This window comes from Cnephaeus nilssonii (genome assembly GCF_951640355.1).
Source record: "Cnephaeus nilssonii genome assembly, chromosome: 10".
Lineage (NCBI taxonomy): Eukaryota > Metazoa > Chordata > Mammalia > Chiroptera > Vespertilionidae > Cnephaeus > Cnephaeus nilssonii.
In genome coordinates this window covers 42,315,635-42,335,679 of record NC_137081.1, presented here as the reverse complement: position 1 = coordinate 42,335,679, position 20,045 = coordinate 42,315,635, and the positions used below count along the sequence as shown (strand labels likewise).

Here is a 20,045-nt window from a genome sequence, read left to right as displayed (position 1 = left end):
ATACACCCTAAACCTCTGGACGCAAATTTTAGGCACTAAGAACTTTCTTTCTGCCTCTCAGGGAAATGGCCCTTTCGGAATGGGGTGCCTTGTCATTGTTAACACCCAGGCACAATCAGTTTAGTGGTTGCTAACATTTTGGAATGTAAGCTCAATACAGATGTTTAAAACCTCACACAGTATGTAAACTCTTCTGGTGGGAGGGCTCCTTTAGGCATCTGCCAGAGAAAGCGCAGAGATCCGAGGTTCGAAGCTACTTTCGTTTTCTCTGGCACGGCTTGATTTCTCTCATATCTTACAACTGATTGCGGGGTGGCCAACTTGGTTTTAATAATGAGTCTCTCTCTCTCTCTCTCTCTCTCTCTCTCTCTCTCTCTCTCTCACACACACACACACACACACACACACACACACACACACACACTGAGGGAGGAGGAGGTGGAAGAAGAGGAGGAGGAGGAGAAGGGACCACGATTCAATCTCTGGAGAAGAAAGAACCCCTGAAAATGGGGCCACACCATGCCCGACCTTCCACTTTGGGAAGAATTACTAACATTTTCTGTTTTTCTCATAAGATGTGTTTTCATCCGAAACGGGCCTGTTTTCCCTTCTCCATCGTCGTTTTCCTCACCTTCCTTTTTGTAACTTCCAGATTCAGGGGCCCGTACTCCATTTCCTGGGTCCATTTCTCAGGTTTCCTATAAGTGGATGGGGGGGGGGGGGGTTGCCTCGAGGTTTTCCTGTCCTCTGTAGTTTCCCCTCCGCCTAAGAGAAATGGGAGGTTTGCTGAAGATTAAAACTGCGCTTAAACGCTCTCCCGGCGGAATTTGAATTGACGGCTAAATCAATAACAGATGAAGACTGGGTTATTTATATGAATTCCTTTTCTATTCCGGAGGGAGGAGGGAGGAGAGGAGCCGGTCGGTGGGCTAAGTGCGGGAAAGGAGGCTCGCGGGAAGCCGCGAAGCGCTGGGAGCTTGGGGGCGAGGCCCTGCCTTCGGGTGCAGACAGAGGCCCCGCGGAGAGCGCCTCCGAAGCCCGGCAGGTTCCGAGCGCCACGGGTGCAGAATCGAGGCCCGCGCGTCTGCGCGTGGTTCGAGGGGCGCAGGAGGCTCTGGAGCCGGGACTCGCCGCCAGACAAAGCGGCGGCGGCGGCGCTTCCCCGGGTCGGCAGCCTGCGGAGCCGCTCTGGCTTCGCGGCCCCGGCCAGCCCAGCCGCCACGGCCTCCGGCTCTCCGCGTCGCTGGGCCGCGCCCGGCGGTGCGCCGGGGCTGCACCGGCTGGAGACGCCGGGCCGGCTGCGCCGCCCTTCACTGTTGATCTTGACCGAGCGGCGGCGCCTCTCCAGGCGTGGAGCTCGCTCGCCATCTCCTGGGCAGTTGGCGGCATTGGCAGAGCTCGCCGTTTAACTCCAAGGCCAAATTTCCTCCCCATTCTCCAGTTTACCAGCGGAGCCTCCCGCCTCCTCCCCCCCGCCGCCCTCCTCCCCTGTACCCAGCTCCCAGCTCCAAGCATCCAACTTTGCCCGCCGGCCCTCGGAAATCATAAACTCAGGAGATGAGGTGGGGCGGCTGCGCCAAGGAGAAAAAATAATCTAGTTGTTCTGGGTTTTTCTGTGTCTCACTTAGTTCTTTTCTATCTTTGGCCGGGGCGGGGGGCGGGGGGGCACAAACCGCAGCTGTGAGACTGCTAAGTGTTCGGAGGAGACTTGGAAATACCGGAATCTCTGCTTACTGAGCTGGGAGGAGAGGAGACCGCAGGGACCCCTGGAGCTGGAGCTTTCGAGCCTGGGGAGGCTGTAGCTCCTCAAAAAACGGGGCGAGTTTCAAAAAAATGAGAGCCTGGGCCCCCTAAGTCCCAAGGAACTGAGGTTGCAGCTTGTGTCTCCCCCCCTCCCCCCCCCACCCCACATCCTGAAAGGACGGGGAGTGGAGCGCGTTTCAACGTCTGAGCGCCTAAAGAAACCGACAGTCTGAGGAGCCCCCGACTTGCCCACCCCCACCCCCTACCCCCGCCCTAGAGCGGGAGGAAGAGGCCGATTGCGTTCCCCAGAGCCGCCCAATTGGTCGCCATAACTCACACAATAAAGTCGCAGCGCGGTGGTCAGCCGTGCCCTCCGGCGGCGCCTGTGTGGTCCCGGTGCCGGGGCTGGCGGGCTAACCAATTCCAGCTTGGCTCGGGGACCGCGAGGCGGGCTGCAGGCTGGGGCGGGCTCCGGTCAGGGGTCGCTGGGGGTCTTAGGGCCGGAGGCCGGAGAGGGGGACCCCTAGCCCTCTGACCGGACTAGACCCGGGGCCTGCGGCGGGGGCTGCCACGGGGCTCCCCGCAAAGGAGCGCGGCCCCGCCCACCTCCGTATGTGCTGGTCCCCGGAACCCGCCGGCCCCCCGAGTCCCCGGAGGCGCTGAGCGGAGGCAGGCTGCTAGCCCTCTCCCTCCGCGCGCCCCGCTGTTCCTGACCGGTGGTTCTGGCTCTGCTCTCCTTCCTTGCCAGGTCGGGGGAGCTCGGCGTGCTCGGCCCGCCGCAGAGTGGATAAACACCTTGGACTTCTGGTTTGCAGGATGCAGTCGCCAAGGTGACTCCTTGCGGTAAAAGGAATGTAGCCTTGGCCAATCGAGCTGCCCCGTCAGGGCCTCCTCCGGAGCAGAGGGCTTGGCCATGAAGAAGCACCCAGGATTGGTGTGAAGCTTCCTTCCTGGGCGCCCAAGTTGGGAGAGTCTGTGATGCACTTCTCCTCCGTCATCAAAACTCTGGGGCTGTGCCTGCAGCCTGGACCCAGAACTCAGGCAGTGCGCGGGTCTTCGCTGCCAGGTCCCTGGTGAAGAGTCCTCTCCAGAGAGACCGGACGGGGAGGAACGGGTTGGGAGTAGCATTGCTCAGGCCTAGGGGTAGAGCTGGTGGCCGCACCGGACCACGGGATCTTCCGACAAGCCGAGAGTCACCGGGTACTGGAAAAGGCCTCAGCTGCAGCTTACAGCTGGGAGAAGCAAGCCTGGCCCAGGTAAGCGGAGGAAACGGGAGTGCAAAGCCAATCAAGACCAAGAAGGGTCCCAAGGGACACTCGGGCAAAAGCACCCTGTGCCCGATGCCCCCAGCTCCTTACACTGGGCCTGCAAACTCACAGAGGCTTCACCTCCCCTCGATATGCCTGGGCTCTGCCTGGCAGCCTTGTCCTTCACCATCAAATATTGCGGGTGTTATCATAATACCCTGAAGGGGGGGAAACCGGGTCGGGGGATGTAGGCGGTGCTGAAATGACCGGCTTTGAAGAACCTGCAGGCAAAGTTTCGTCCAATCGTCTGAGCCTGTCCTCTTATTCCCGGTTGTAACTAAATACTGCTGCGAGCGTAGCCGAAGCCCTTTGTTGGAGATGTGTGAGCGCAGTCTGTACAGAGCGGGCTATGTGGGCTCGCTCCTGAATCTGCAGTCTCCGGACTCCTTCTACTTCTCCAACCTGCGGCCGAATGGAGGCCAGCTGGCCGCGCTCCCCCCCATCTCATACCCGCGCGGCGCGCTGCCCTGGGCCACCACGCCCGCCTCCTGCGCCCCCGCGCAGCCTGCCGGTGCCACCGCCTTCGGCAGCTTCTCGCAGCCCTACCTGGCTGGCTCCGGGCCTCTTGGCCTGCAGCCCCTGGGCGCCAAGGACCGACCCGAAGAGCAGGCCAAGTTCTATACGCCCGACGCGGTCGCTGGGCCTGAGGAGCGCGGCCGAGCGCGGCCGCCCTTTGCCCCCGAGTCTAGCCTGGCCCCCGCAGCCGCTGGTCTCAAATCGACCAAGTACGACTACGCGGGTGTGGGCCGTGCCGCGCCCGGCTCTGCGGCCCTGCTTGAGGGGACCCCCTGCGCCGCCGGCTTCAAGGACGACGCCAAGGGCCCGCTCAACTTGAACATGACAGTGCAGGCAGCGGGCGTCGCATCTTGCCTGCGACCTTCGCTGCCCGACGGTAAACATTGGCCGTGCTCCCCGGGCCAGTACGGGCAGGAATGGGAGGTGGGGTGCAGGGGAGAGTGTGTAGGGGGAGGGAGCCTCCGGGGGCGGGCAGGCTACAGGGAGCAGGCTGGGCTGACTAGGGTTCGGGCTGTGTTGCAGGCCTGCCGTGGGGGGCGGCCCCCGGGAGGGCCCGCAAGAAGCGGAAACCCTACACCAAGCAGCAGATTGCAGAGTTGGAGAACGAATTCCTCCTGAACGAATTCATCAACCGGCAGAAGCGCAAGGAATTGTCCAACAGGCTGAACCTCAGCGACCAGCAGGTTAAAATCTGGTTCCAGAATCGTCGTATGAAGAAGAAGCGCGTGGTGCTGCGCGAGCAGGCGCTGGCGCTATACTAGCCCGGGGCCTGGCCATGGCCGGGCCTTCCTCTTTGAGCTGAAGCCTGGCGTGGAGGAAGAGCCGAGACTGGGGCTTTTCCTTCTGCTCCTTCTCAGCTGGTCCTAGGTACCCTCCCGCTCCGTCTGCAGCCCCAACAGCCAGCAGGAGATCTGGAGACCTGGTCAGATTTGGAGACCTCCAGGCTTTCCCCTTTCCCGGAGGGGCTGTGGAAGTTGCAGCACAACCTTGGCCTTGAGGCTTCCCCAGTGGGGGCCTAGGCGCACCTGTCTTAGCTTCTGACTGCGGCATTTAAACCTGGGCTCACTCCGGCTCCCTTTTACTTGGATTTCTGCTTTCACATAGTTATTCTCCCTTTCCCCTCCTCCCCAATCCCTTCTACATTTAGCTGGCAATTGAATTTAGGAAGGCCTGCAGGGCAGAGTGGAAAGGGCTGTGGGCATAATTGTGTCTCTTTGCAGCCAAAGCCCCTTGTGGAAAAGCCAGAACCTTGATTTTGGAGAAAGGAAAGGGTGCCACCACCACTCCCTCCTCTCTGCCCGGGGTGGTTTGGGAGGACAAAGGGGCCCTAGAGCTCCAGACTTCGGGAGGAAAGCGGAAGGAGTGTGGCCCTACAAACGCAGAAACACCTCGGGAGTTCAGGCTGGATTGGCTCCTCCAGCGTGGGGGAATGGACTGGATACTTCCTTCCCATGAATGGGACAAGGGAGGCTGGGCTCCATGGCAAACTGCACTTCATAGCCAAGACTGGTAAAATTCCCCTACTTCTCTCACCTCCTCACACACGCCTAGGCCAAAGCCCTGTGCTTTGTAACTGGACCCCCAGAGGTGAGCTCTGATGAGGAGCTGCTAGTCTGCTTTGAGGCTGGGCTGCACTAAAAGGAGGGGGAAATGTCCAGGGGCAGGAGAATGGAGTGAGCAAGGGGGAGGGGTGTCCTACATTCCGAATGTAAATACGACTTTCCTGTCAAGGTGGGTAAAGGTGTCAATATGTCTTTCTTCCTTAAACTACAGTAACGGGCCACTGCAAGGAGAAGTGAAAGCGCCTCCATCGATCAGTCGATCAGTCAGGGGGCAGGCAAGGAAGGAGTTTCCTCAGATCCTGGGCCCCTCAAAGCAGCTCTTGACCAAGTAGAGAGGAGTAGAAGTTCCCCTCTTCTTCTCCACCCCCCTCCAAATCCATGAGGGGCCCAAATGCTGTGCCCTTTCTGAGGCCATCTCTGGCCTCCCCCATGGAGTCTGAAAGGCCCTGGGCTTTGCTAGGCTTAATTTGTGGAGGCTGGGGTTCCAGGATGCCAAAAGGAGTTGTTCCACATGTGCTGGGGTATCCTGTCTTAACCTCATTGAACCCTAGGGCCCCCTAAACTCCTTTTACCATCCCTGCTTCTTTCCCCTCTCCGTCTGTGAATTAGCGCCCCCAACTCCTAGCAAGATGCACAACAGCCTAAGAGCTTGAAAATTCCTTCCCGAAGTCCAATGATTTATTTTCAGTGGAGGACCAGGCCCTGGATCTAGAGTGGGCACCTCACAAGGAGCCCCTGAGCCTCAGCCAAACTGACTTTAGTTGATATTTAGATGAATTGCATTTTCTCTGCTATCTAAGAGTTGTCATGCATGTTTTATTTTGTTTTGATTTTGTCAAAAACAATAGCTTGTATATATCAGACACATAGAAATGTTTGGAGTGGAAATAAATATCCAGGTCCCAGCCAAGCTGTCAAGGGACTGATGTTGATTTATCAAAACGTTTCGGATTCCCTCCTAATGTTTTTCAGGCCACGAAATTCAGTTTTTCTTTCCTGGTTGCCGTTTCACTGTAGGTATTGACTTGATTGTTCATTAAATGTGAAAATGTCTTCCAAGTCAGTCAGGAAATGATGTATGAACAAAATGTGTGTGAAATAACCAAAGAGGGGGATTCGTGGACAGATTTGAATGTGTCTCACACACTAAGCAAACCCTCCGCTTATTGCAGGCAGGGGCTTCTGTATTTTGCCTAAATTCTCAAACTTGAAAGCTTGCTATTGTTGGGGGGGGGGAGGCAGGGAGGAGGCTACCAAGTTATGAGGTTCCTCATATTTCAATACAAACATCTCGCCCTGCCATGTTTTGGTCAGCCTTCTCTGGAAAAGGCTATGCCCTGTGGCACCTCTGTCTTCAGCCCAGCAAACTCCCTGGGGAAATGTGGCCTCTGCACCGCTAGGTCTCCCAAGCCTGTAGCTCAGTCCGGGAAAGCACGGAAAGGCCTGCTGTATTCACTGTCCTCTTGCAGACCCCGGCTCCAGCTAGCTTGGAGAGGGAAAGTAAAGAATTTCTAGTTTTTAGCAAATGGGACAATGAACAAAACTGCCAAATCTCCAATACTGACTATTTAATGGTTCCAATTCCCCTTCCCACAATCGAATTTGATGTGCACTTTAAAAATATTTTTGAAGCAGCTCCTTTAAAAAATACAGCGGAGGGGAAAGGAGCCAAGAGACTGTGGAGGCCCTCTCTTTAGAAATGTTTCCCCGTCTTGTGGGGCTCAGGGAGGCATTGGTACCTGGAGCTGGTTCTCAAAACATCCAAACAAAAGAGGAGACCATACTCCGACCTCAGGTTCAGGGGCTGGGTAAAGGAACAGGAGGCCGGACTTAAACCCCAGACCTGAGACAGCATGCAGGGGGCCCTTTCTTTCTCATATACATCATTAAAGCATCCTGTTCTTTCTCTTTAGCCCGGCTCCTAGGGTGGGAGGAGATATTCATGGAGACCACTCCCCAAACAGATTGAAATGATTCTAAATGTAAAATCTTGTCTGTGGAGTATGGCTTGGGTGATGTTTTTCGAATCTATTCCTTTTACTGACCCGCACAAATACAAAGGCGGCGGTGTGGCGGTGTCCTCTCTCCCGTAGTAGCTGGAGCTGAAATCCGGGCGGGGATTTGGAACCACGATGAAATTCACAAGAAACAAACGCCCAGGAGAAAGGATGCTGAAGTCTGAGTGCTCAACATTCCCTCGCACAAAGACAAACAGGTCCTCGGAAATGCTGCAGTCCAGGCAGGCCTCTTTACCAAGAAAACGGTTTTTAAACGAGAGAAAGAAAAAAAAAACACCAAACTGCTTCTTCTGGCATTCAATCGGCTGCGAACTCAGGGAGCCTACCGGGACGCTTTTAAGGCCTGGGGCTCTCCCCGAGGGAGGCGGGCTGGGGAGGCTTCCGGGAGGCAGGGGGGTTGGGGTGGAGGAGAAATCCAGGACTGTTGTAAATATTCATGTGTGTGCCTGGAAGGGGGTGCCCTTCCCCCCCCCTCCCAGCTGCATCCACCCACCTTAGTGGCGGTGGCGGTGGGGGTGGGGGTGGGGGTGCTGGGCGCCTGTCGGATCATCCTTGGACAAAGGTGATCTCCCCACATTTTGTTGTTGTTGTTGTCCTCCAGTCACTTGACTTAGGAAGCTCATTCCGAAGGCTCTGCAGGAAGGGACTGGCTCTGGGTGTTTTCCCCTCGTTCCTCCTCTTCTTTCGTTTCCTAAAAGAGCATAAATAATTAAAGTTTGGCAGGGAGGAAAAGCTTTCTTGCAGAACTGTAGTGGCAATAAATGAAATGACTCAGAATCCCTTCCCCAGGCAGCTTTTACGAGAGCTGCCAGACAGTGTCTGTTCACGTTCTCCAGATACCAGGGGCGCCCTGACAAAGTTAAGGTCAAGTTAGTGTCTTATCTTGGGTGGCTCCAAATTACCGCATAGCGTCCAGGCGCTGCTCGCAAAGCTACCACTCGCGGAGCTGCGGGCGGTGCGGGGAGGGTGCGGTGCGCTCCCTGCGCCTCGAGTGGGGTCGCGCGGGCAAGGACAAGGCCACAGCACCGGGGTCTTCACGGTAGGTTCTCGAGCGGGACGCGCGGGTTGGGAGGTTGCGGTTTTCTTTGGGTTTGGGATAAAGACGGAGAAGGGAGCTGGGGCCAAAAGACGAGGCGGGCTGGTCCCAGAACGAAAGCCCTGGCTTGGGTGTGGGGGCGGGGGCCGGTGCAAACGCGCAGAGGGGGCCCGCCGGCCCCTTTCCTCTTTACACCCGCGAGCCGCTGCAGATGCCGAGCCCTCCCCCGCCAAAGCGCGGCTCCAGCCCGAGCCGCCATCGCCATGTCGTTGAACTTGAATGGCTCGTCCTCCCCATTTCCCTCTTAGGCAGCCAGCAGGCTTTATTTGGGGGGTAGAGGGATGCCTGTGCCCCACCCCATGCAGAGAGAAGGCGCGAGAATGTTGTGTGCCCCCAGACACAGACAGACCCGGCGGGGGTCCCGCCGCGGTTGCCCAGGTCCTGAGCTGCCGCAGGGCTAGTGTGCACTGTCCCGGGAGCCATTTTAGGAGAAGGATCCAGGGGCGTCGACTACGAGCCCAAAAGGAGGCTTAGGCCGGGGATGCGGATGGGGAGGCGGATAACTGTGCTGGCGGTCGGGCTGAGGAGAAGGGGGTCGAGCTGGAATCTGGGTAAAGGTGCCAGCTTGGAGGAGGTGCACAAAAGGATGGGCAGTTCTGGGGGGGCGGGGGAGGTTCCTTGCCTTCCAGTCGCCACCGACCAGTTTGCGCCGTATTCAGAGGGAAGCAGAGGTAGGAAGGTGGGGGCGGAGAGGGGTGAGTGGGAGGGAAAAGGGAAGGGAGGAGAAAAAGAGGAAGAGGGGGGACGTTGGCCAGAAAATAGATCTGAGCCCTGACCACCCGCCTTTTCTCTGTGTGTCCGCACGGTGGGCAGAGCTCACTTCAGGGGCCCCGCAGTGGCCGGCCGGAGCCAGGGAGGGACCCCGCTGCACAGCCTGCGCCTCCCTGGGCGTAGGGCTAAGCCCCAGGACTCAGTGTTTCCCATTGCTTGGGCAGAGGCATCCTGGGGAAAGGAGCAACGTCCTAGCCTGGATTCTGGGATCTGGGTTTGTGGGAGCTTCTTTCTGAGAGCCCGATTTTACCTTTGGAAAGCGCTGGCCCTTCCGGAGGCGGGAGCCCAGGCCTTGCCTGGATCCCTCGGCTAGGAAATAGGGACGAGGCGGCCACCAAGGAGAGTGAGGCCTTGGGGCAAGCGGATGGGAGGTCCTCAGGGCTGAGTCAAGCAAGGAGGCAAGAGCTGCCGAGAGACACCCCCCAAATCAACAGGCTTGGGGAGAGGGTGGTGCAGTGACTGTGTAGGCCCAAGGACAGAAAGGAGACAAGGGGAGACGTGGCAGATAAGTAGGCCTTGATGGGGTTCCCACACAGGGACTGGGCTGTCTGTGAGGCCGGCTGGTCCCACATCCCGCCAGAAAGCAGAGAGGGTGAGCAGGGCAGAGGCCGGGTGGCTTGTCTCTGGTTGGGGGAGAGCTGAAGGCTGGGCACCCTGAGAGAAGAACTCCAGGTCCTTTTGTTCAGCAGACCCCCCCCCCCCCAGCTTCTAGAGGGGCCATCAGGATGTCACCCTTGCTTTAGCGCTGCGAGAGAAAAAGGCAGAGGCGACAGGGATCCAGATAGAGGCTGTGACACACAGCTAGGGGAAAGGAGGAGAGAATATCAGGAGACGGAGCAGAGAAAAGGAGACAGAAAAGTAGGAGAAGGGGAAAAGAAGAAACAAGAGAGGGGAATAGAAATTAGGACCAGGAGAGAAAGAACTGAGAGAGACGAAAGAAGAGACAGGAGCAGAGAGAGGAGAAGAGAGGGCGACAGGACCGAGTGGGCACCGAGGCCCTCGCCCGGGTGAGCTCCGGGTAGGGTGTTTGGAGTGGGTTTTTCCGAGGCTGGCACTTGCGCTCCCGAGGTCAGGAGTGAAGAGAGCCAAGTTACTCTGCAGCGAAAGCGCTTGGCAGAGAAATATGTAAATCAGACTCCTTGCGCCTGAGAGCTGCGCAATCACGCCCCTTGAAGGAGAAGCAACAAGCTCCTTGCTGGCACGCTGCTGGGGTGGTGGCGTCGCGGGGGAGGGACCGGCTGCTGGGAGGGGTGTGGAGAGTGGGAACCTCACACCCTCACACCTAGTCCCCAGTGCCCCGGGCCCGGGGCTCCCCCCTCTGCTCTCCGCTTCTTTCCCTTCCCCCTTCCTCCCCCTTCCTCCTCCTCCCTCCTCCTCCCCGTCAGCCTCGGTCCGCGTACTTAAGCGGCGCGGGCGGGCGGCCCGGCCGGGCGGTGGCAGATGCACCCAGCAGTGGCAGCCACCGGCGGCGCACAGGTGACCAGTCTGCGGAGCCGCCTAGTCGGGGGCGCCCAAGGAGATCTGGCTGGAGAGGGAGGTCGATCCGCCCCCAACGCGCGTGTCTCGGCGCCAGGAGCCGTCCCGGGGCGTGTTGGCGAGCGCTGATATAGATATAAGGACATTTCTCTCCATGGCGTCACGTGACATAATTACCACCAGAATCAATCAAGATGAATTGCACGTCAGCGCCCGGTGGGGATTTTTGCTTAGTTGATCCTGGCCCAAGCCTCTTGTGCAATCAATGGCTCAGGTTGGCGGCGCGGGGAGCGGCCCGGGGCTCGCCGGCGCGCACGCCGCGGAGCCATGAACGACTTTGACGAGTGCGGCCCGAGCGCAGCTAGTATGTACCTGCCCGGCTGCGCCTACTATGTGGCCCCGTCGGACTTCGCTAGCAAGCCGTCGTTCCTGTCGCAACCGTCGTCCTGCCAGATGACTTTTCCGTACTCTTCCAACCTGGCGCCGCACGTCCAGCCCGTGCGCGAGGTGGCCTTCCGCGACTACGGCCTAGAGCGCGCCAAGTGGCCGTACCGTGGCGGCGGCGGCAGTGGCGCGGGGGCCGGCGGAGGGGGTGGCCCCGGCGGGGGCGGCAGCAGCGGCGCGGGGGGCTACGCTCCCTACTACGCGGCGGCGGCGGCGGCGGCGGCGGCAGCGGCGGCGGCCGAGGAGGCGGCCATGCAACGCGAGCTGCTCCCGCCCGCGGGCCGCCGACCGGACGTGCTCTTCAAGGCGCCGGAGCCGGTGTGCGCCGCGCCGGGGCCGCCGCACGGCCCTGCGGGCCCCGCTTCCAACTTCTACAGCGCCGTGGGCCGCAACGGCATCCTGCCGCAGGGCTTTGACCAGTTCTACGAGGCCGCGCCCGGCCCCCCGTTCTCCGGGCCGCAGCCCCCTCCGCCGCCCGCGCCCCCGCAGCCCGAGGGCGCTGCCGATAAGGGCGACCCCAAGACGGGGACCGGTGGCGGTGGGGGCAGCCCCTGCGCCAAGGCAACCCCCGCCTCGGAGCCGAAGGGGGCGGCAGAAGGCAGCGGGGGTGACGGCGAGGGACCCCCGGGGGAGGCGGGGGCTGAGAAGAGCGGCGGCGCAGGTAGGCACGGGGCGCGGGGTGGGCGGCTGGGCCCCGGGGGCCGCGGGCGCGGGGGGGGGCGCGGGGGCCTCCCTCTGCTTGCGCCGTTTTATGTGCTACTTTATAAGCGTTCGAAGAGGTTTATACATCCTATAAGATTTCCCGGGCCGTTGTAAAGCGTGTTTACGATAGGAAACCAATTTAGGTGGGCTTAAGGTAGACTTGGAGGAGGACATTAATCGCTGCAGAGAGCTTTTCCCCAGTTTGGGGTGTGTATGTGCTGGAGACCCTGGAGGGAGGCGTGAAGGAGGGGAGATTTCAAGCCAATTTGTGAGTGTGGACACTCGCGCCTCCTGTACTAAGGTGGTGGTGCTGGTGGTGGCGGTGGGTGGGGGTGTTGATCCCTGAACTGGACTTCATCCAAGCCTCTGGCTGAAGCGCGCTGCGGGCTGGAGTCAAGCAGACGCCCGGCGCGCTCGCGTTTCTCCCCCTTCGGGTTCCGGCGCGGAGCCTGCCCGGAGCCCTGCTTCCCCACCTCGGTGCCAGGCTGCATGTGTGTCAGGGTGTGAACACACGTCCTCGCCCGCACTCTCTCCTGTGCCCGCCCATATATCATCCCCCCGCGACGAAGGCAGGGCCTTTCAGCAGCCGCAGGGGACGTCCCCACAGGGCCGAGGCCTGGCCCTCGCGAAGGCCTGGGCGGGAGGGTGGGCGGAGGTTGGCAGGCAGCGGCCTCTCTCACCCCTTGGTCTCTTTGCCTTGCAGTAGCCCCCCAGCGGTCCCGGAAAAAGCGCTGTCCCTACACCAAGTACCAGATCCGCGAACTGGAACGCGAGTTTTTCTTTAACGTGTACATCAACAAAGAGAAAAGACTCCAGCTCTCTCGGATGCTCAACCTCACTGACCGGCAAGTCAAAATCTGGTTCCAGAATCGCAGGATGAAGGAAAAGAAACTGAACAGAGACCGTCTGCAGTATTTCACTGGAAATCCCTTATTTTGAGAGCTCCAGGAAGCGCCCCTCTCCCCCAAGCCCCACGCACTCACCCTCCTCCCCACCAGCCTGCTTTCGGTAGGCCCAATGTCCTTGGGTTTAATGACGCCTCTTCTCTGTGGAACTCCACCATTCCTTCCCACGGTCAACTCGGGACCTCCCAGCGACCACTGCTGCCCGCGGACGAGGCCGGGGACTTGGCCGAATGGATCCTAATATGGGGAAAATGGTAATGCAAACGTCCCTTTACAATTTTACCGCCAGTGTGCTGTTGTTTACCCTCTCTCTCTCTCTCCAGGTCCCGGTGCGGACGCTGTGGGATCTGTAGAGAGTTAGGCCTGGGGCTGCAAGGCACTTGTTTTTGTTCTGAGTTTAAGGGACCCTGTCCTTCCCCCTTGGTGAACGCAGATTATTTAAACTCTGGGAAATGTACCTTTGGTTTGTCGGATCAAGGCTCGAGTCACTGTCTTTTGTGTGAATAAATGGTTTCTAGTAAAATGGAGGTCACAGCTTCAATACACTGTATGGATTTTCCTCTTTGAATAATTTTAGTGTCTGGTTAGGATATTGTAGTGGCCAAAATCTTCTCCCCCGCGCAACTGAAATTCAAGTGAAATGCTTTTTAATTCCGTTAAAGTAAGAGTTGTCCTCCCCCGCCCCTCACCCCCCACTGGTCCTCGGCGTTGGCTTTTAAAACCATTTTAGGGATGGCTTTCTGGATTGAGGATGTGACCCTGGTGCTGACTTCTCCAGAGGATGAGCTGGGGCAGCAGGAACGGAAGTAGCAACACTCCCTCCGCCTTAGTCTAGTGAACTTGGAATTTGGGGGTGGGGGTGGGAGGCAAACAAACAAAACAAAAAAAAACATTTTTAAAATACTGGTTGGAAAATCCAAAGTCACTCTTAACAAAGTGTCAAGGATACAAGGTCCCTTAAAAGAAGAAACCAATATTAGAACACTTTATGGGGGGGGGGGAAAGTTTTCGGAAAGGAAATTGTAAGTGGGCAGAGAGGTGTCACGGCGCTTGCTGGTGTCACAGCGGGTCTGGAACAAGGAGGATAAGCCATCTTCCTAAAATAGGGCCCAGGGCTGCAGATCCAGTTTTCTCCACATTTATCGCTTCAAGTTAAAGAATGTGTGTTGGGGGGGGGGGGGGTGTACTGCACTTTATGTTGCAGGACCAGGCCAAGCTGTTTACAAAACCTTGAACTGTCTAGACAACACCATAAAAGCCAAAGTTCTAAACAGCTTAATTGGGTTATATTATACACCTTCTGGTGGGCCCAAAAGAGATTTCCGCAATGTGCAATAAACTGGAGGAGTGAGAAAAGCTTCTCTTTCTCTGAAAAGAGTAAAGTGAATCTTGTGACTTTTAACCTCTCATAAGCCCAAAGTAAAAAAAAAAAAAAATCCATAAGATACACAGCACCACATGCCTCTTCTGAGGGAGCATGCATTTCCAAAAGCAAAAATTTTTTTAATTGCCAAAGCTTTAGGGGGCAAGGAAAAACATAAGTGCATAAGTGTACGCCTTTGAACTTCCAAAATGTCAAGGTCATCACCTTTAACCTTTCTGAATAATTAGGCGCCTTAAGGTTCTTCTGTGATATTCATCCGCCACCCACTCTCACACACATGCTCACACATCCAGATCCCCACACACATTTATGACCACACAGAATCATATGGAGGCTCACCATAAATCTAAGCAAATTCCTAATTTCAGGATCAATAATCTTAATTTCCCTTCAAGCATTTGTGTAATTCAATAGCAACTGACTTTAAAAACACACAACACTAGTTAGATTAAAATGTCTACCAGCATGTTTTTAATGCAGCTACAAAATGGTGGGGGGTTTGAGGGGAGCCATAGATAGTTGTCCCCTTTGCTCTGATAATGAACCTCGGTTTTAAACGCAGGCATTTTAAAAAGGAAGTTCTATTTAGACTTACACCTTCGTTATGTATTTTAAAAATTGTCGCCTTGTCAAATAAATTATTGCACTTTCTATGACATGGAACAAAAGAAAATATATTGTTTTCAAAAGCGTCCTACAACCTTTGGTGAAAGATGCAATAGAAACAAAGTCTACAGTTGAGTAATTTCGTTTGGAAAGGGATTCCTTTGTTTGGAATTATGGGCGTGCGTTAAAATGTCAGTGCCCTAGTAGTATTAGTATGATCGTTCCAGGAGCTTAAAACTGGTTTATTTCTTTCTCTCTCCATCTATCTTTTTTTTTCCTTTTTTTTTTTTTTTTTTTTTTATTGCGGCTAAATGTAGCAAGCTTGTATGTCCACCACCGTAGGCAAGAAATAGCATTTTCCATTTGTATGGCCTTGGAGAGCCACACGGGGGCGTGCTCACGTTCCAGAAGCCGCGGTTGGCGGAGGGGCCGCGGTACCATGTCTGTCCATTACTGGATTCTAATAGGCAATCTCAGCCCCGTTAGAAACAGGCGGCCACTAAGGCATTCGTTTGCTGTTTGTTTGTCCTAAGCAGCTATGCGATGTTGGAAGTTGTATAAAGACAGAGAAAAGGGAACTGCCGCTATTTCTGAAAATAGCGATCTCTTTAAAGATAAAGATGTCGCAAGGAGCACCTTGTTATAACCTGGCGGAGTCTAGGAGAGATTTTGAAAAGACTAATATGTGCATTTCGAAATAGGTCATGCCACTGCGAGTTAATTAAATCGGGGGAAATCAATATTCCTGTTAGTTTGCATGCAGAGAGCAATATGAGGATAGGACCACCCCTTCCCCAAAACCGTATCCGTCTTGAGCGCTCTCCGACCCCCTGAGATTATTAAAAGGCTTTGTTTAAGACAGATGGGGCGCCAGCAAAGTAGCTGAGTGTGGTCCCAGAAAAAAAATGGGACCCATCGGAACTAAGGAGGGAGGTCGTTCTGGGCGAGGAAAGTCCCCTTGTCCCCCAGGTCGAGCCTAGCTTCAGGGTGGATGGGGTAGCAACCGGGAAGCACAAGCAGGACTGTGAGTTGGGGCGCCCGGGTGAGGCTAGGCTGATGCGGCTGCGGGAAGCGGCCGACTGTCCTGGTTAACATTTATACTCCTGGGCGGCATGGACTGGGTGACGCATTGGAAGCAAACGGGCTTTGCATTTGACAGACTCCTGGTCACCCTTCCAAGCCGCCTGCGGGCCTTGAGCACAGAATTTAATTTTCGTGCCTCCTGCCGTTCTCTACCACCCACCCCGCCCCCTTTGTAAAGTCCCTGACGTTGGGGAGGGTCTGTGTTACCAGCCTTGGGCCTAAAGGGAGGTTCCAAAAGAGAGTTCTCTAGGACGTGGGTTTCTAAGGATGGGTAACTGTCCCTTCTTCCTCGAAGTTCATTGTGAAGCTCATGAAATCCCGGAATTAGTGCGGGCTCCGCTGTCTCTGTCTCCTCCCTCCAGACCCTGGACCGAAGGCCCTGGGTCCACCCCGGGGAGCTGGCATCAGTGGCTCCAGCGTGGCTGGGGCACCATGAGCACCCCACGAGGCGCCAGCCAGAGGCATGGTGTTCCCTGCGGACACCCCGGCTCCAGCCTGTCAGACTGTGGGTCCAGCTTAGATATTTTGAAGCGACATTTCCCAGGGCCTCGCCTGGGGCCTCAGTTCACTCGGGGTGAGAACTGCCCTCCCCAAATGTCATTGTGTTCTTCTTTAAGTGACTGGGGGGGGGGCGGGGTGCATATGGCTTTGTGGAGGGGTGGCCTGGGCCTTGGCCGGCAGCCTTCCCTGAGATCATGGATGCTCATCGGTTTGCAATTCCTTCCCTCCTGGTAGCTCCCAAGATGGACTTGGAAAAGGCCAGGGCATTGGATCAGGACTTCTGAGGGCTGCGGACCTGACCTCTCCTGATCGGTCAGGGTTATGGGGCTCCTGGAGGGTGGTCATGTGTCTTGAGTCTCTGGGGTCTCAGATCTTGAAGTGGAGGGGAAATGCGCTAAATAAGGAATCTTTTGTGTCGGCAAGGGATAGAGGCTCCCTGGCCCAGGGCCCTTTTACCTGTTTTCACAGACCCCTCATCCAGGTGCTGGTGGCTTCCCCAGCCTCCCCATTGCTCCCTTGATTTCTTTTCACGTTGGTTGGGAGGTGCACAGCACAACCCCGAGGGGCGCCTTAAGGAAGCAGCCTTTTAAACGTGTCTCCATCTACTCTGCACCCCAAGGGTGGCACAGCCCCGAGGCCACCCAAACTTCAGGGCAAACCTAGGGGCCCCCAAGTTCACTCAGGCCCAGGGCCCCTGCTCTTCTTCCCGGTGACAAGAGAGCACAGATGCAAACCATTTCTTGATTACAAATGCTAATTTCTTGACAAAGCGACCCTTTTAATTTTCCTCGGGAAAGAGCTGTGCCAGGGAGAAGGATGTTTTGGTAGAGACGTGGATATTCATCTCCTTTATGGTGCAATATTGATTTATTATTAATGGTAACTGCTCCCACTGATCTAAAGATGATCGAGAACAGTGGCCATGCGGCTATATTAAATACTCGTAAGCAAAATAAAGGCTGGCCTTGAAAGCCACTGCCTTTTCATTCCATTTGCTTCATCTCAGCCTTAGGGTCTTAGACAAACTTTCCATCCTCCTCTGCCCAGGTGATGCTCTCGTATTAAAACTATTTTGCTTGATTTTTATGATAAAATCTCTTTGCAATATTGGCAGTCTCTGGCCTCCAGGAGCTGGTCTGGAGGCAGAAATTTGAAAAATAATAAAATCAAATTTTGTGGTAATTCAAAATTATATCTGATACCCTTTTTATTTCTGTGAGTGAAGAAGGTTTATTTAAAACCAAATCCAATGTGGGGGTGACTTTGAACTCCAAGCCACCGGGAGCTGAAACAGAAAGGCTCTCAAATCGGAAGGCAGATTGTGCCTGCCCCGGTAGGCTACGCTCCACGAGGAATCGCTGTTCTTTAGCTTGGCTGTTTTTTCCTGTGTAAACAAATACTATGAAAGGGCATTTGATTCCCAGTTAGATTGAACAGTCTTGCCTTCTGCGTGGGATAGGGAGAATTGGACAACCAAGCTCCTGGCCGAGATGGAAAGGGACAGAGTTGGAGCGCCAGGCTGGCGTCAGGGCGCCTGCCGAGAGTGCGTGTAGCGGGCATTTTGTCCAGCCCTGGGCACGTTTTGCCGTGGCTGGGATGATAATCTCCGCCTTTGAGGAAAGCAATTTTCAGTGTGCTGATCAGTGGCTGTTAGCTTGGAATAGGACCTTAGCAGACTAGAGCAAAAAGTTGGAGTTTCTTTCTGCCTTCCTCATCCTCTCCCCCGCCCCCCCATGCTTAAAATCAGACAACCCGGTGAAAAGGTAATGTAATGTTTAACCCTCCGGCTTCCCTGGCAGGGCATTCCCTGCAGTCTGAGCAGTGAGAGGCTCTAGGCTTTTAACCTGACAATGATGTTGTATTTGAACAGCTGCTTAAAGGTTTAAAAGGTCTGTCTCATTGCCACCGCAGAGTTTTTTAAAAGGGGTTATTGTTTGGGCGAGGGCAATTCGAGGGGACAGGCGAAGCCGTCCCAAGGCTGAAAATAATGTCCAACCCCTGTTTTTCCACCAGGCCAGGGGACGTTCCTTTTGGGGAGGGGCTGACAAAGGGTTTGTTGGAAAAGGTTTCCGTGAAGGAGCAAGTGGGCAAGTGGGTCCCCCAGAATGCTGACGTGCTTCATTTAGCATCAGGCTCCAAAGAACTGTTCTGCTGAGATGGAAACCCAAATTGCCCACAAGTTCAGTCTCTGGGCCTGAAATCCAAGGCCAGCCCATAACAGGGCAATGCGGGGAGAAGAAAACACGGATGTCTTCGGGATAGAGAACTGGTTCACCATCAGAGCTAGGGGCCCTTTTCTTCTCTCGGATGCAGTGAAGGGGATCCGGAAGCCAGAGGACAGCTCCAGCGACCTGGCCTGGCCAGGGCAAGCCTTTGGGAAGAAATCAAGGTTAAAGCTCCCCGCTACTGCCCGGAGGCCGGAGCTTCCATAGTGTTGCTCACCCGCCTACAACTAGAGAAGGAGAGAGGAAGTTGTTGGAGAAGTTTCTCATAAAACTCTGAGTTTCCATGGCGGTGATGGTGGTGTTCTTTAATGAGTTCAACCACAAGCCCAGACCAAATCCCCTTTATAGAACTTTCCCTCACAAAGGAAACAGAGGACTAGGGTTCTTACCCCACCTCCCTTTCTCTCCCTCCTCTTACCCAAGCAAAACCATGTCAAATAATTTGAGGAATTGTCCAAAATTATAAAACTTGACTTCTGACAAAAGTATAGCTTTTAATATTTGACAATTTGTGTTAAAACAAAAATTGACCTTCTTGGTTAGTACCGAAGGGGAAAAATCAATAGTATAATTTTCAATAATTCATAAAGCGAACGCCATTATGCTAAATCCTAACTATTAATCTTATCCTTTACAAAGTCTCGATTGATTTGTTAATAAAATATCTTCCCGTGTGTGGCAACAGCGGGTATAACTCTTTAAAAACCTTCAGAAGCAAGAAAATTACCAAGTAGCCCAAGAATGTAGATGAGAATTTTATTGATCGCCCTGATTCTTCTTAATATGTATTAATAAATTTCACAACCTTTTGTACCTCGCACTTGTCAGAAACCAATGCTTTTACAAAATCCATAAAAGGAAAACATTTTTCTTTGCAGAAGAACCAAATGACACCTTTGCATCTCTCTCCTCTCTCTCTCTCCTGTTTGGCCCAGTCAGTTTTCTAAAACTTCTAGAGTCTGAGGGCGAGAGTTTTCCTCTTTCTTTGAAAAAATTATTTTCTTTCTTCCTCTTTGCCCTCTATTGTCAGGGTGTGTGGGGAGGGAAACATCGGTTTAGTTCTCCCGATGGGAACGCTTTCGCGGATAACCAACTGCGGCGAGGGACGGTCTTCGGTTTGAAAGCTCCCAGCACCAGCCCTACAGGTCGGGGTGTGGTTCTCCGGAAAGCACACGGCTCGGCGGAGGAACCTGGAGCCCGGGCGGGCGGGCCGAAGGAGAGGGCAGCGCTGGGACCGAGCGGTCCTCAGCCTCGGGGGCCGGCCAGCTACGTGGCCTCTCGCCTCTGCGCCCCGGGATACCTTGGCCGCGTCTTTGCGCGGGAGATCTTTCCTGTGGACTCCTCGGGTGGAATGTCTCAGGCCCCAGGGAATCGACTCACCTTCCCAGGCTGCCCGGGACAAAATTACCCAGCCTGGGCCCCCATCCCCCGCCCGGGCCCCGGCCCTCACGGGAGCGTTCTGCCTGGGTGTGTGCGTGGAATGCTTCTATGTGCTGGCGCCACGACGCTCCGGCTTCCCTCCCCGCGCGTGTCCTCCCGAGGCCCCTCCGGCGGAGCCTTTCCTTCCGCCTTCGTGGCCCAGAGGCCGGAGTGGGGGACGCAAATGGGGCGGGCGGGCCGAGCCGAGGCGGGTAGGCTGGCGGGCAGCGGAGAGCGCTGGGCCGGTTGTCTCCAGCGCGCACTATCTCTGGCGCATAGTAGATGTC

At 55.6% G+C, this 20,045-nt stretch overlaps 2 protein-coding genes across 3 annotated transcripts; both read left to right on the top strand.

Annotated features, from left to right (window-relative positions):
* The first annotated feature begins 3,353 nt into the window (after positions 1-3,353).
* On the top strand, positions 3,354-4,455 carry HOXD12 (homeobox D12). Its single transcript, XM_079782729.1, has 2 exons — positions 3,354-3,942; positions 4,089-4,455. Exons 1-2 carry the CDS (start codon positions 3,369-3,371, stop codon positions 4,325-4,327), a joined length of 813 nt encoding a protein of 270 aa, XP_079638855.1. The 5' UTR covers positions 3,354-3,368; the 3' UTR covers positions 4,328-4,455.
* A 3,601-nt stretch (positions 4,456-8,056) lies between these two features.
* On the top strand, positions 8,057-12,962 carry HOXD11 (homeobox D11). 2 transcript variants are annotated; one of them, XR_013814086.1, is made up of 2 exons: positions 8,057-8,185; positions 12,339-12,476. XR_013814086.1 is itself a non-coding variant. In XM_079782088.1 (2 exons), exons 1-2 carry the CDS (start codon positions 10,817-10,819, stop codon positions 12,572-12,574), a joined length of 1,014 nt encoding a protein of 337 aa, XP_079638214.1. In that variant the 5' UTR covers positions 10,455-10,816; the 3' UTR covers positions 12,575-12,962. The 2 variants fall into 2 exon arrangements, 1 of the variants encoding a protein (XP_079638214.1); XM_079782088.1 differs by lacking the exon at positions 8,057-8,185 and adding an exon at positions 10,455-11,594 and having other exon boundaries at positions 12,339-12,962.
* The last annotated feature ends 7,083 nt before the right edge of the window (positions 12,963-20,045 follow it).

Coding starts and splice junctions, on each gene's coding strand:
- HOXD11 (XM_079782088.1), top strand. CDS start 10,817: ATGAACGACTTTGACGAGTGCGGCCCGAGCGCAGCTAGTATGTACCTG. Junction 11,595..12,338: donor TGAGAAGAGCGGCGGCGCAG/GTAGGCACGGGG, acceptor TTTGCCTTGCAG/TAGCCCCCCAGCGGTCCCGG.
- HOXD12 (XM_079782729.1), top strand. CDS start 3,369: ATGTGTGAGCGCAGTCTGTACAGAGCGGGCTATGTGGGCTCGCTCCTG. Junction 3,943..4,088: donor GCGACCTTCGCTGCCCGACG/GTAAACATTGGC, acceptor GCTGTGTTGCAG/GCCTGCCGTGGGGGGCGGCC.